The 15540-nt window shown below is 37.7% G+C and overlaps 1 protein-coding gene across 11 annotated transcripts in view; it reads right to left on the reverse strand.

The window, feature by feature from the left end:
* mark2b (MAP/microtubule affinity-regulating kinase 2b) overlaps window positions 1–15540 on the reverse strand; it is a 61352-nt gene that overhangs the window by 15833 nt on the left and 29979 nt on the right. For 8 of the 11 annotated variants that reach the window (XM_088015376.1, XM_088015375.1, XM_088015378.1 and 5 more), the window contains 9 exons: window positions 13995–14231; window positions 12479–12598; window positions 11003–11105; window positions 10780–10892; window positions 10539–10613; window positions 9716–9773; window positions 9272–9423; window positions 7256–7350; window positions 2224–2364 (listed from right to left, as the gene is read on the reverse strand). In XM_088015376.1, the coding sequence (XP_087871502.1) occupies window positions 2224–2364; window positions 7256–7350; window positions 9272–9423; window positions 9716–9773; window positions 10539–10613; window positions 10780–10892; window positions 11003–11105; window positions 12479–12598; window positions 13995–14231 (1094 nt within the window). The remainder of the gene's footprint in view (window positions 1–2223; window positions 2365–7255; window positions 7351–9271; window positions 9424–9715; window positions 9774–10538; window positions 10614–10779; window positions 10893–11002; window positions 11106–12478; window positions 12599–13994; window positions 14232–15540) is intronic. The other 3 variants (XM_088015377.1, XM_088015379.1, XM_088015380.1) reach the window with 3 other exon arrangements.

Here is a 15540-nt window from a genome sequence, read left to right on the forward strand (position 1 = left end):
CGCTGGGCGGCGGTTTGAGGAAAATTAGAGGAAAAATATCAAAGTGGCCCTCAAGGAGACGCACAGGGAGAGCGGGGAAGCGAGCCGACAGCGAGACAATGCAAGACACAGAAAGCGGGTAGCAAAGTCTGACTGGCGGTTCTTGTAATGGAGTTAAGATTTCCCAGGCAAATTTGTTTGAGATTAAGACGTATTGCACACAAATTAGAACAGAACAGAATATTTTTTTAGAACAGAATATTTGTTTTAGCCAGAAAAAAAGCTCTCTCTATACAAAAACAACATGTCAGTATTTAACAAGAATCTAAATGCATTCAGAAAAATCAAAAATAAATCAGTTGTAATAACTTCATGACATGATGAAGAGATGATTCATAGGTTAATTTGGGTGTGCTGAAAACAAGTCCTCTATAGTATGAAGATGTGACTATTTCAACCTGAAAATCTACCAACACTTCTTTTTGTACCTTTTTAAAAAGGTATTTATAAAATGTGCTGGAGATGCCGACTGGATCTACAAAAACTCCTTGAAGAACCTTGTTTAATAAGAGCTGCAACATGCAATTTATCTCTGGGATTAATGAAGTATTTTGAATTTTCTTCTACTATGTAGATATAAAGATGTAATTTGTGTTTAAAAAATGCCCATATTTTGAAATATAAGCTAAAATCTGAGTATAAAATCCACATCTGGACCAAAACCAGCCCTTAAATGTGTGGAGAAACGTCTTTTTCCTCCAATCACCATAATAAACAAGGCTTCCCGTTAGAGGCAGAGTGTGGAGAAAAACCTGCTCAGCTTGATCTGAAACGTGTGACTGCTCAGTTATGGCCTGACGAGTAAACTGTGTGATTTGACAGCACCTGTTTAGCTGCAGAAAAAAAGAAAGAAAAAAAAAAAAGCAAGCCATGTCAACATTCCCACGCTGGCACAGTTTTCTTAACTCGACTGTGTAGTTCCTGGCTGTTGCTAGGGAACCAGCGAGTCTGAGATGGCCAGTTTTAGAAAATGTGGAGATGCTGTAAACATGTAAAGTCACAACCGCTAACATGTTAGCTGCTAACTTGTAAAGATGAAGGTAAGAATGGTTATTTTTCAGCTTGTTTGCTCAACGATGAGGTTAAAGTTGACTGAAAACATGCTGAGATCGTTAGAGAAACATAAAGTCTTCCCCCATCTTGACTCTGTGGTTGATGCAAGCAGAGCAGCAGGAAGAAGAACTGCTTTGATTGATAAAGTCATCAGTGAGAGGGAATTATTAGGGATGCACCGATCCGCCTTTTTCACTTCCGATATCTGAGGTGCAGTATTGGATGATACCGATCCGATACAGACAAACAGCGCTGAACTGACTTAAAATGTTTCTTTAGACAGACATAAATGTACTGAATTACAAATTTATTTGCTAACTCTGCACCAGAGTGCAATTTTTTCAATGGGGATGCAAGTTATTGATTAATGAGTTAATCTGAAGTTAACTGATCTCATCGATCGAGTAATGCTTAATTATAAGAGGCCATTTTCTTAAAAACTCGAGTTTTCTCTAGTATCAAGAGAATCGACTGTGTGTCCGTAACATAAAGGTCTAAAGTTTTCATAATACGCCAAATTAAGAAAAAAACATTATTCATCATACTTGCAGCTGCATTAGATACTGACTGAATAAAATTGTTATTTTCTCACCTTATTAATGACTTATTTCTCAAATATAATGTTTTTTAGGTTCCTGTTTCTTATTAAGGTGAAACTGTTTAAGTGTTTACATTTCAAAACAAAACTGCATAAAATGCATTTTGTGTCCAAAAGTGGAGTCTGTTTGGACCGTGTCTCTTCACCATCCTGTTATTGCCCCACCATCTTTGTTCCTCTGTCAACTGGCTCCAGTGATGACCAGTGTTGCCCTCTACTGGATGGAGGCCACACTGCAACACTAACAAAGATCTAAATGGGTGTTTTTAGTTAATGGACTGGAACAAATTTGAATCTAATGAACCAATAAAAGACAATTAATTGTTTGCATCCCTAACTGGGACCAATACAGATGTTACTATCGGATCGATGCATCTCCACAAAAATTATTAGCAGAGGGGGGCAAAAAAAATAATAATAATTTGTCCCAATTGTGTCAACATACGTCTTCATCTCTCCTCTTTGTCCTCTCCAGGAAGAGTGGTGTGAGGTAGAAAGGTGTGTGTTTGTGTGTCTGCGATGCAAAGACTTGCCTGGGCCGAGGTGCGTGCAGGTCTGAGGGGCATGGATGATTGGAGGAGGACAGGGACTTTTGGTGGCGGGGACGCGAGGACGTGGAGGAGAGGACGGCGGCAGCTGAGGCAGTGGAGGCTCGGGAGCCCGGAGTGTTTAGGCTGGCATGGGAGGGGAGGGAAGGAGGAAGAGGAAGAGGAGGAGGAGGAACACCCCGCCCGGCGAAACACATCCAAACACATTCACACACACAGCATGGGGCGTTTGCACACACAAGCGGGCGGGGTTTGTGTGAGGGTGGGTGGGGAAGTGAGGTGGAGTATGGTTAGAGGCAGCATTTATTTTTAAAAATAAAATAAAATGGAAAAAAAACAAAAAACAAAAAAAAAACAGGAAAGTGAGAAACAAATAAGTAGGGACAGGAGATGCATGCAACAAACACAGTTGGTCTTCATTTGTTTTCATCTGTGCGGTTCCACACAAAGAGAGAAACCACAATCAAACAGGTTTTTTGTGCTTTCATCTTTTCACATAAAGAAAAACACAAAAGACCAACTTCTAGACGATTCAGAGCCGTCACACCAGAGGAAGGCAATTTATGGAGACAAAGAGAGACAGAAATGTGCAAAGCAATAAAACTCAAAACGTTGGGAGACAAAAACATCTATGTTTTACGGTCTATTGTGCCCACTGTTTGGGACTGCTGTGCACAAACTGAACAACCAATTTTGCTTCTCATCCAGAGCTTTCTAAAAAAAAATTATTCATACCCCTTGAAAACTTGTTCCAATCTTCTCCCATTAATGCAACACAATCACAGGGCGTCTCAGTAGAAACGGCTGAACACAAATGGATCCAATTCGGTTTTAAGTTCCAATTTAACTCAACATTGTCACTAAAATCCATCACTTTGTGTTGCAATACCACAAGAAATCAGACAGAAATGCATTTTGTTGTTGTAATCAAACAAATGTGAAAAACTTCAAGGGTGGGCTTTTTGTACTAGGACTTTTATCATAATGTTTTGTGGTACTAAAGTGATGACAAAAAATGTGATAGATTGAAATGCATATTTTAGGCTTTTTCAGGGCACTGCTTACTTCAAAACGTGTGATTTATATCACCAAGCTGCACAAAGCAGCTTTGTTTAATCATATTTTTGAATTTACTGATATTTATTGATGCATTTTCGATCATACCATCGGTGTCGTTTTTTATTTAAAATCAGTAATTTAAATATATTCATATGGCAATAAATGACGCCTCTATCAAGGGGTATGAAAACTTTAGCAAGATCACATGTAAACGAACACAAACCAACATTTACTGATAAATATCTACTGCAAAAGCAACTAGCAGCAAGATTTGCCCAAGTGTTGCGTGATTGCACTGCCTAAGCTCTGACTGTGCTGCAGTATAGATTTAATCTGCGTTCACGCTCCTGTCAGGTCAAGCAGCAGATTAGGGCTGAAACGATTAATCCGATTCATCGGGATGAATCGATTATTGAAATAATCCTCAACTAATTTAGTAATCGAATAATTGTTAGCTGGAGTAGGCCATTTGCTGAAAAAAAAAAAGCATATTAAGAGTAGTAATTAAGTCAAAACTGTACAATAAATATATACATTTTGCATTTAAAATAAAAACATCTTTGTAAATATGTTTTAGCTCCTCAAGCTGCAGTTTTAGCTTCACCTGGTTTGCATTTACCAAAGAAATGCTGCATTATATTGCACTTTAGGCGATAAGATGTTTATTTTAAAATGAATTTAGTTGTTTATTTAGATCCTTTAATGCATTCCTAATATTGTATAAAAAAGGCTTAAGTGGTTAAATGAAATGTATAATTTTATTTTATCCGATTAACTGATTAATCAACAGAATAATCAACAGATTCAGACTCTCGACTTTCTAAACATTTTCTATTTCCATCTCTTTACCTTCCCTGTGTTAATTAGCAAGCTTGTCCAGATGCTACAAAGCTCTGCACATTACTGACAGCTCTAACTCTGTGTTAACATGGAGACAGAGTGAGAGAAAGAAGAACAAGAACACACACAGTGAGAGTACTGTGTGTGTTCTTGTTTTTTTTTTTCTCTCAGAGTGGTACCACAGGGAGACGGAGAAAGAGATCGCAAGAGAGAGAGAGAGAGAGAAAGAGAGAGAGAGAGAGAGAGAGAGAGAGGCACAGTGACTGAAGGCAAACAACAAATGATTATTGCACAGAAAAAAGACGTAACAGTGAGGGGGAAATTCTCTCTTTCCGATATGGATTAGCAAGGCTGGCGATGATAGAAACAAAGCACTGCTTTCATTTCTGGAGTCTTACACATCAGGACATAATAAAAGCTATCAGGTCTTTAAATAAAACTACATAAAGGAGAGAGAAATTAGTGGAGTTTGTTCAACCCTAATCCTTTCATAGGATTTAAGAGGGAAAGCAGCAACCAGGTGATATGAATTAAATGAATTTCATCAACGGCAATCTCGAAAGAGATTAGGAAGTTTTCAGCTCTAAAGTGTGCCGACGCGTTTTAACACAATGCCAGGCCGGAGAGGCATCAGCAATGGCTTCACTGCTATCAATCTGGGAAGGGTTATAAAGTGATTTACAGACAACTAAAGCTATGATCCAACAGCAGGTCTTGATGAGCAATTCTAATTTTTTGCAAAAATAAAATTTTTTATTTTAATAGTTGTTCATGCTACTAAATCAGACTTGTGTATGAATAGTTTGCGACCCAAAAGCGACGCGCATGTGAAGAAGAAGAACGTTGACGTCGCACAGCAGTGCATGTTTATGGGGGTAATAATGGACGGAGCGTTTGTGTATCGATTTAAAGTTTATTCAGCAACGATTCACAAAATCATGAAACAAAAGAAGCTAATAAAAGAAAAGAAAGCACAATAGCAGTGACCTCTTGTGGAGAATTGACTGCAGTTTTTATAGAGAAGTAGTGAGCACTATGACTGCAGTGACAGACTTCCTTCATATTTTTCATATTTATATTTTTCAGCTAGTCTTTACATCTGGATTTACCGCGTCTGGGTTGTAGCATTAGCTAGCATTAGCTTTTAAGCTAATTTTGTCTTCAAAACTAAAACGTTGTCTCAATGAACAGATCGGGTTTATTGAACATGCTAGTGTAAGCCAACATGATGAAAACAGTTAAGCCAACATGAGCTTTTTGGCTGCAAACGCTTCAAAAACAATCAGATATATAACCGATTTAGTACCACATATAGAAGAGGCACAAATTGGACTTTTTGGGGTAGAAAATGTCAGAATTGATGTGGGTCCCATTTGCCTGCTGTGTGAACACAGCCATAAAGTCCAAGCTCCAGCTAGCATGTTAAACGGTCAAATTTGTGAACAGCACTTCCTCAGTTGAACAATTAGAAAAATGTAGTTTAGCTAGTAGAAAAATATGCACTATTGGATACTTGTGTGAATAGTTGCCAAGAAATTGACTATATCCAACCTGGTTCTCCTAAATGGAGTTTAATTTAGTTTTAAACACATTCATTCTTGTTTCATATACAGAAAGTAAGCTGCTGCGTATTTTTAATACAGCGGTTAGATTTAAGACCGGATCATTTCATTAGGTCCTGATATGAAGGAAAAAAGCTAGAACTGAGAGTGGGTGTACTTTCGTTTTACCATGACTATGTTTAAAGCTGCGTAAGCCTATAAACACCGACCACACAAATTAAGGAGAGGGTTAATATTCCACTAGTGGTGCTAATCTCAAACAGAGAGCGAGGGAATGTAGAAATGGGACGAAAGATTAATATTAAGACAAGGAGGACTAAAGGAAGCCAAGAAAGGAGGAGTCAGAGAAAAGTAAGACTCGGAGACCAGAGAGATAAGCGCTCAGACAAAGATAAAAAACAACCAAATTAAGAACATTAGAAAAGTTGAGAGGGAGAATGAAGATGAGAGAGAGACAGTGGGAGGAGTAAGACAAGTAAAAAAAAAAAAAAAAAAAAAGCCCAAACTTCAAAAGCATTAATGATAATCAAACAAATGCAACTTCAAAAACAAAGCAGATGATAACCCCACTGTGTTAGCAGAAACTAGCATAGCTAATTAGACCCACATGACTTTAAAAACACAAAGCAATGAGCTCTGAAATGAGCCCTTCATCACCAGGCAGCACTGAATCAGAAGACAAAAATCTGTGGAAAATGTTTAGATGCGTCAGTCCCTGAGCACAGATTCAGCTCAATTTCTGCTACGGTAGATAAAGCGCTGCTGGCACCGAGAGGGGTCATTTGAGAACGACAACATGAACAGTAATAAAGCAGTTATGAACCATGACACCGTCGCAGTTGGGATTATGTTTTGGCTTAATGTTTGAAGCTCATGAGAAAGCACACAAAGCGTATGGCTGGTTAAGCATGAGCTGCGTGTGAGGACATGAGTGAGTTGGGAAATGGAAAATTTTATGACGATTTGGGCAAATATTTGCTTTCGATCATCAATTTGTAGTTCCAGTGCAGACAAAATACTTTTTTTTTTTTGTCCAAACTGGAAAAGTCTGAAGCAACTGAGAAGGAAGAGTTTGAAGCGTGAGCTAAATTTAGAAGAGTAAAATGAGAGGGAGTATCCCAATCCCAGAGGAAGAACATGGGAAGCCAGTTTTGTAGCCTAATATTACAGACTTGTGATTCCTTTTACCGTCCAGTTCCCTCGAACTCCCCGCTCTGACTGCCGGGCCTCCATGTCAGCATCATGGGGGAAATCTGTAATCTACTGGAGGTCTGGCCTAAATTCCCAGGAGGGCCTGATTTTGGAGTCCAGGAGGGCTTACCCCTCCCTGCGCCAGCTGGCAGCGCTCTGCGGAGCACCAGCCAAGGTCTGGGGATCAGTCAGCGACGTGGCTGAGGGGCGGCTTCATTCACAAACCGGTGTGAGCGCGCTCCTGCTCGGCGTGCAGCGGCGGGGAAATGGCACCAACTGCCTTTTGAACGCTGTATGCGGGTGTTTTTGTACCGTGGTCTGTCAGAAACCTTGTTGTTTTGCGAGCAAGGGGTGTGTTTGTGTACCTGTCCTTGCCGTTCTGGATGCCAGTGCCAAGCGTGGCTCTCTCAGCCAGCGGAGAGTTCCGGCTGCGACTGGTACCGGTGGAGAGGATGCTATTCTGCAGACGGACAGAAGACAGAAACGTTAGAACCGGAGCGACTGCTCGCATTTCATGTCCGACTCTTATTTCCATATTGGGATACAATTCACTGAAACACACTGGAGGCTGCACTACAGTCATGCAGCTGATGACTGTAGTACAGAGAAATACCAGTATTTCTACACTCGATACAATGCTTCTGTAAGCAGCTGGGCAACTATTTTGCGGCTGGACAATATGACTGAAAAACGTGACGGTATAAGAGTTTCATGTCGGTCAGTATCAATAATTATTGATTGGTTTTTCATTTTAAATATATGAAATACTGCAAGCGTTTGGTTTTCACTCCACGTTGTTGTTTTCTATTTTTAAGCAGTCATGACGCATGGTGGTGAAACCTGAAACTGCTGCTGCGCAAGTTACTCAACTGGTTGTTGCTAGGCAACCAAAGGGTGGGCCAGTTGGTTGATTCCACCAACCTACCTTAGCTGGTAGAGAGATGGCCAAAGCCTTTCCTCTGCCTACATCTCCCAGAATGCTGTGCAGTTCTGAATCAGAGTCCAGTGAAATGATTGAATATTCTACTGGACTGATATTGATCACGCGTCGATTGCATTATACATTGTTATTGATTTGCACTGGAAAGAACCACTGCTGCCAAAAACTCTCTGCTCTCTTCATAGAAAGTATGCATGGCCTTCTACTTTAGTTTCTCTTACTTCATCTACTCTGTTTGCTTTCCTTTCCCATAGAAAGTTTTTTTCTTTTTAGACAGAGCTGCCATTGCTGCCAGTAACATTTTGTCCTCTCTCTTTCTGAAGAAACTGTTCCTGGCTCATACCAGGCTCAGTGTTTTGTTCCAACACTGCAGTCACTGGTTGTTTTTAGTAATCATTTATTCTATTGATTATTCTGACGATTTATCGGATAAATGAAACTGGCACTCTCTGCTGATTTTTTATTTAATAATTTAAGCTCATCTTTTACAATATAAAAAAATGGAAATAAATAATAAAAAATTTTAAAGAAAAAAAAAAATATTGCCCAAAATGCTTGATCATTTTCAGGAAGGTAAAAAAAAAAAAAAAATCTGTGTGTGAAAAACTCTGCCCTTTTTACTTGACTTATCGATACAGTTTAAGGTTGATATGTTGAATATTTTTCAAACAATTGGAAGTTTTAATTTTTTTTTCTTTTCTATTTTTTTTTACAGAATTTCAACAAAGTGCAACTTGAGGATTTCTGGGTGGAACATATTTACAATTAAGGTTTTTCATCTTAAATGCAAAATGTTTGTACAATTGTAGGGTAATTACTGCTCCATCTGCTCTTTCACCTTTTTTTGAGTCACTTAATGATTTTATTACTAAATTAGCTGACAATTGTTTCAATAAGTGATTCATCATGATTAATCGTTTCAGCCCTACTTTGTTCTTAAGCTGTTTTATTCTCTGGCCATTGACAGAAACATAGAAAGTATTCCTGACTCAGTGCTTCTGTTTTTGTTCATTGTCTGCTTCCTGTGCTGATATTTGAATCTGTTTGTTTTCTTTTTAAAAGAAATTAATCGTCTAAAGTCTCACAACATGATTTATTAGACAACCATTTACCAACTAGCATTTTTTAATCAGAACGTGGACTGTATTTACATCTGAATGTGTTCATATGACTGGATTGCATTGGAATGAATTCAAAAAAATAAAAAAGACTTTAACTGGACACATTAAACATCCTGAATCCTTTTTCAGAAATAGTTTTTCACATTTTGTTGTAAAGTAGTAGAGTGGACGTCTTAAGGTAGAAACGTTGAAGCAATTTTAAAGAAACAACAGGAAACATCTCTACTCTGGTTGTGCTGTTTAAGTAAAACACATGAATGAATAGATGTAGTGAATTTTTTTCGTTGTTTCATTAGAGCGCAGCGTTTGGCGGGTCTTACAGTGGAAGGCGTGGCGCTCTTTTTACGATCCGATGAGACCAGAGGGCTGGCCCCCACCTTGGTGGTGGAGCTGCCTGACGAGCCTTTCCTCCCTGAATCCTCTGTTGTAGAGCGGTTGTCGGACTGACCTCCCCTCTTTGAGTAGGAGGAGCCTAGGAGAAGACAGAGTCGGCGTCAGACCTGCAGCTTGTTTGTCAAGGATCACACCGATTTATACTCAACTTAAATGTTTTCCACAACACGACTAAATGCATCTACAAAATAAATGCTTTACGCATAAAACTGGACAGAATAAAAACCAAAGAGACTCACAAAGATGAGCTAATTTGTTTTCCAAACAACCAGCTAGCTAAACCTGCTAATGTCCTGGTAATATTGTCCCAATTCACATTTCTCCCCTTCACACATCAGCTTTAATGAACTCTGATAAAAAACCAGCCTCACTCTGGTCAGTGGTTCTGCGGTTCTGAGGCTTCGGGTTGGACGACACGCTGCGCTGTACCTGTGAAGAGGGAACAAATCATGACGATGTTACAGTGAGATAATACTGTCCAACTATTGTGCTGCTGCTGTTTTTTTTTGTTTTTTTAACCAAACTGAAGTTCCTATGGGATGTCACAGGTGCAGGAAATGATTTGATGAAGTAAAAGATAAGTAAAGACAGACAGAAAATAATTTTAAAAATAATAAAATGTATGTAATTATGCCTGTCAAGATCAATTTTGCTGGACCTTAAATTGTCCCAGAAATTACTACGATAAATTATATTGTCATTTTTAACTATAGTTATGAAAGCACACCCTAAAATAGAAACATTTAATTTCCAGAGAATATTTAACACAGAAACTGGAACACATTTTAAATATCCAAAATAAATAAACAAAACTATCAAACTATTAAATAAAATGGATTATAAATCGCAACAAAACATATTTATAAAAACACTTGGACAGGGAAAACAGGCAAAAAAAAAAAAAAGAAGCAAACTAACTACTTTGTACTGTGTCAAATGTTTGCAGCATTTTTTAAAATGTCAGTTTTTCACTAATATTAAAGATTACGCATCTCTTTAAAGATTAAGCTAATTGCACAAATAAACATGCAAATGGGAATGATCAAGATTTACTGCAGATTTTTATAGAAAGGGCCCCGGCCCACAGCCTCCATGTCCCTTTAATGCAATGCCCATATATTCAGAAATTACAAAGAGGAAAGGTGTGATTTAGAGGTAAAAATAAAATAGCAGCATTAATACGTGTATTTGTACCTTGTGAGGTGGAGAGGGGGCATTTATGTTGCTTAGATCATTTCCTGGCCTTGCTTTGAGGGGTAATTCATCCAGCTGAGGAGAAGGAAAAACATCATCAGGCACCGAGACACAAACACAAAAAGACTAATGGTGCTCTTATGTTTTTATGTAAATACTGAAAGGAGTTACTAAGTCACTCTATTACAAAACAAAACAGAGAACAGAGGGTTGGTGTGTGAGCAGGAGAAGAGGTCAGTACCTCAGCGTTCCTATAGTCCAGAAGCAGGAACGTAGCCATCACTTCATTGTACTTCTGGTTCAGCAGAGAATCCTGGATCTCTTCTTGGGAATATCCCATCCGCAACATTTTCTCTGTAAACAACAACAGATCATTCATGATTAAAACGCTGTGCTCCTTGTGTAACCATAACCCTGTATGTGAAAAGGGGAATGAAGAATAGATGGGTGGATCTGCTACGTACCTGTTCTCCTGGGGTCTTTGTAATCTGGTAGAGGTTCGATGTAGGGTTTGAGTTCGTCCTCTTCGTAGCCCACATTCATCCATCGGTCCCTCATTATCTGCTGCTGGGATAAAAAAACAAACAAAAAAAAAAACATACATACAGGGTGACATGGTTTGCTAAATGGGATAAAATAAACTGCTGCATCCTAAGTGCACAATAGGGCATTACCTAAGACCCTTCCTCCCAGTATCTGACAGATTTCATAACCATCACTGCTCCCAAAAAAACATGCGTTTAAATCCCTGTTATTTGCATTTTCACTCACTTAACACTATTGTTAATTGCACACCTCTGCAAAATCTTTAGTTTTATATGTTATATTCAATCTATTGTTTTTATTTATGCACAAATACACATGAAGCATCTTTAAGGTAAGTCTCAAACTTTTTCTGCACCGCACTTTGGAGATAAAAAAAAAAAAAAAAAAGTTAAGACAAAAATTTGTTTTGAAAAGTCTCTGACACACAGCCTGTGCAGAAACTAGTCAGAACTAAACAAAGAAAACCCTCAATTTTAATCATGTTTACAGTATAAAATATAAGGTAAACATGATGAATTACACCGATCAATAAATCACAGAGCCATTAGGAATCATAAATATTCATTACTGAAACAATCCAAACAAAGTCTGCTAATATAAATGACCTTCCTGCTCAAATTAAATGCTTCAACATAATGTACAAAGAAAGTTATGAAAAACAATCTCTTGCTAATTTTTCTGGCATTTAGCAAATAGAAATAATGTTGGTGATTCTAACTGATCTAAAAGAAAAACTAGTTGATTAACTTCAGACAGTGATTTTTTTAAAATTTTATTAGGTGTATGGAAATATTTTGTTTCAACTTTAAATAACATTTTTTCACATTTAGTGTTTTAATCAAGCATTAAGTTGCACTTCATTACAAAACGGTGCAGTTTGAATATCACTTTCAGTTACTTGAACCAGAAATCAATTACCTTTCAAACCTTTAAAGCACCTAACTGAAATTCAAGCGCCCATAAAAACTCTGTCTACATTCTTAATACTTCTTTTTAATCTTTGTGTGAACCTAAATGCCTCAAAGCTGCTGTCATTACAAAAAAAGCTTTAAAATGAAATCAGAATCATTTCCCCTCCTACATTTTGTTCTTGGAACAAAAGTCCTGCTGTTTTCCAGTTAGTAGCAGCAAAAAAGTGACATAAAACTGAACCTAGTTTGTGCTCAGTATGCCTTTAAAAATCACTCTACACTTTAGTAACAAAGTCACATGCAGCTGATGAAACAATCTAGGTTTACCACAACACGTGTGCAACAAAAACTGGTTCTATGCAGTGGTTAATAATAATTCAGCTTTATGTAATATGTCTAATAGTCACGATTAGTGGGATTTCCTGTTTACTGCTGCAGTCGCTGTGTGTTTTGTGCTTTTTAAATTAGTGCATGTCTGCATACCTCGAGGCTTCCTCTTTTGGAAGGGTTTAGGATCAGGAACTTCTTCAGCAAGTTCTCACAGTCGGTAGACATGTAGAAAGGAATCCTGTATTTACCACGCAGCACACGCTCTCTCAACTCCTGCACAGCAACAAGAGCATCAAAGGTTAAGGGTTAATTCAACATATTTAGTCCATCTTTAACCTGGCAGTCAGGTCTGTCCAGACAGGCCTTAAAAGTTGTGTTTTACTTGAAAAGAAACAAGGGAATCTGTCCAAGTAGAAGACAAAAAAAAAAAAAAAAGTCGCTTCAAAAACAGTTGTTTTTTTTTAATGTACTGCTTGAGCATTTGGACAATTACTTGATTTTTGTTCTTCTTCCATACAATAAAAACAATCAGAAGCTGTTAGAGTTAAAATCTTCTGGCTTTTAGATACAATCTGAAAAGAACCAAGAAAGTAAAATTAGAAAGATTCAAGAGAGTTTTTTTTTTATTATTATTATTGTTAAATATGCAGCTACAACTAGAATCCACACGAGCCTAGATGGTGCATCTTCGAACCCACATGTGGTCAACAGCAGGAAGTGAAACTCAAGGTCACCGTTATGTCATGTTTATGCGACACAAAGTCATGGAATACAAATAAAAATTCACACAAACTGATGATTAAAAAAAGTAAAGTAAAATATTAAAATGTCATCAATTTGTATTTTTAATTATAACCAACATTAAGTGTTTGTTGATCTTTTTCTGTTTTTTTTTTGTTTGTGGTTGTTTTTTTTCTTTTTGTTGTTATTTTTGATTAATAAGTAAATGTTCAACAAAATGCTACTGGGTAAAAATACCATCAGTTACTATATCTGTGTTAATAGGATTTATTGAACTTTTTCTGAAAGTGAAAAATGTTCACACTTAAACAGAAAAATTTAAAGTGTCTACATTTTTCAGAGTGAAATTTTGCATTATTTTGGTCTATTTTCAAGTGCAAATATATTAGTACACTTGAAATAAGTATAAAGTTACTTGTCAGTAACTTTTCAGTAAGATATAGGAGTTTGTTTTAAGGTCAATCATTCGTTAATATTGATGAAAAAAAGTTCCAATTCCACTAGCAAATTATTTCACTTATAACATTGGAAAAATGCCTTTTAAGTGAAATAATGCGCCAATGGAACAAGAACTTTTTCTTCATTATTAAGGAATTATTTACTGAAAATAAACTCTTATATCTTGCTGAAAAGATACTTGTGTCTTTTGTCTTATTTCAGTTGCACAAAGATGTTTGCACTAGAAACTGGACAAATACTTGGTAATATTTTGTGTTATGCAGCGTGCTACTGCGATGAAGACTAATTTATTTTAAAAATGTGTCCGGCCCTTTATTCAGTTTGCTCTTCATTTTGGATTTATTGGGCCAAACGGAGCAGAAACTAGCCTGATAAATCCAGCAACCGCCCACCAAATGCAGACGACTGATTGTGTAACGCACCGAAAACACACACGCACACAAAAAAAAAAAAGTCTTCCCGTCCCAACCTTGAGGTTTTGTCCATCGAAGGGCAGCGAGCCGCTGACCAGCGTGTAGAGGATGACCCCCAGGCTCCAGACGTCCACTTCGGGCCCGTCGTACTTCTTGCCCTGGAAGAGCTCCGGAGCGGCGTAGGGCGGGGAGCCGCAGAACGTGTCCAGCTTGTTCCCCAACGTAAACTCATTACTGAAGCCAAAATCTGCTATCTTGATGTTCATATCTGCGTCCAGCAGCAGGTTTTCTGCCTGCAGTCAGAGAGGCGTGGGAACAGAGGAGGAGGAGGAGACAGATGGACCAAAAAGTGAGGCACAGAAGAGGGTTCGTTTGTCCAAAAAAGTGCATCGAGCTAGAAATTAAGCTTGCTCTGCTTCATCTGAATGATTTATTTAGACTAAATCTTTCATTCTTCGTCTTTCATGCAAACTGCAACAACAGAGAGAGTCTCACTGTCTTGCAAATGAGTTTAAAAACTATAATAATAATAATAATAATAATAATGATGATGATGTTGGATCAAACACGTGCTTTCAAAGTGATTGTCTGAGGCAAAGTGAGCTGCCGGTGCTTATACCTTCATGTGCGCCTTTTTATCTTTAAGCCTGAAGTGAACCACCGAGTAAGGAGGCTGGGTTGCCTAGCAACAGGTGTGCTCTCCTTTTCACTCGCTCTGAATGCTCGGCAGCTTCTGTGCGTTTCTGGGTGAATGAGCGTTAACTACAAAACGGACATCGTCTCAGAGCTCTGAGCCCCAAAAGGAATGAGAGCAATTTCTGCTCCTTTAAACGGCGCCGGGTGGGATTCTGGTGGGGAGACCCGTCAATCACACTGAGGTTTCGCACCATTACTACAAAACTGTGGCACAAAAAAACATTTCTAACTTGATCCAATTACTTTGAGAACAACATGACTAAGACTTTATTTATGCTGACTTGTTGTTTTAATGCTAATGAATATGGATGTGTGTGAAGAGACCAACTGATTTATAAAATTAAAACCAAAAAAAGGGATGAAATATTAAGTCAAATATTACGAAATATAAAGTCAGAATGAGCGCAAGCAGCTTCTTTCAATAGATGGTGTAAAAAGGAAGATTTAATCACTGATGGAATTAAAAAAAAAAAAAAAGTTAGCAAAGGTGACAAACATGCTGTTTTACATATAATTCCTGTCTAAAAACCTCACTCTGTTGGTAGTTTTAGTAAATTTCAACATAAGTTAATTGAGAAATGATCATTTATATATAAAAGTAGAACAGCTGATTTGTGTACTTGCATATTTTAATGCATTTCTGGCATTGTATTAAGAACCTGCTGTGCCAATTGTTTTTATCCGATTCATTATCAGAAAAATCAATAACTAAAATAATCATTAGTTGATCTAAAATATAGTTCAGGACAAGAAAAATATCACATAATAAACATTCTCAGCTTTAAATAAATCTTCATATTTTCTGCATTATTTCTGTTTTGTTTCTTTTAACGATTATAAAGTTCAGAAAGACTCAACATTCTTCAAAAGCAAAACGTTGAGTTTTGTCTCAGTGTGGGGCGGAGG

Source organism: Poecilia mexicana, unplaced genomic scaffold (genome assembly GCF_051168715.1).
Source record: "Poecilia mexicana isolate PSO_F unplaced genomic scaffold, ASM5116871v1 scaffold_18, whole genome shotgun sequence".
NCBI lineage: Eukaryota > Metazoa > Chordata > Actinopteri > Cyprinodontiformes > Poeciliidae > Poecilia > Poecilia mexicana.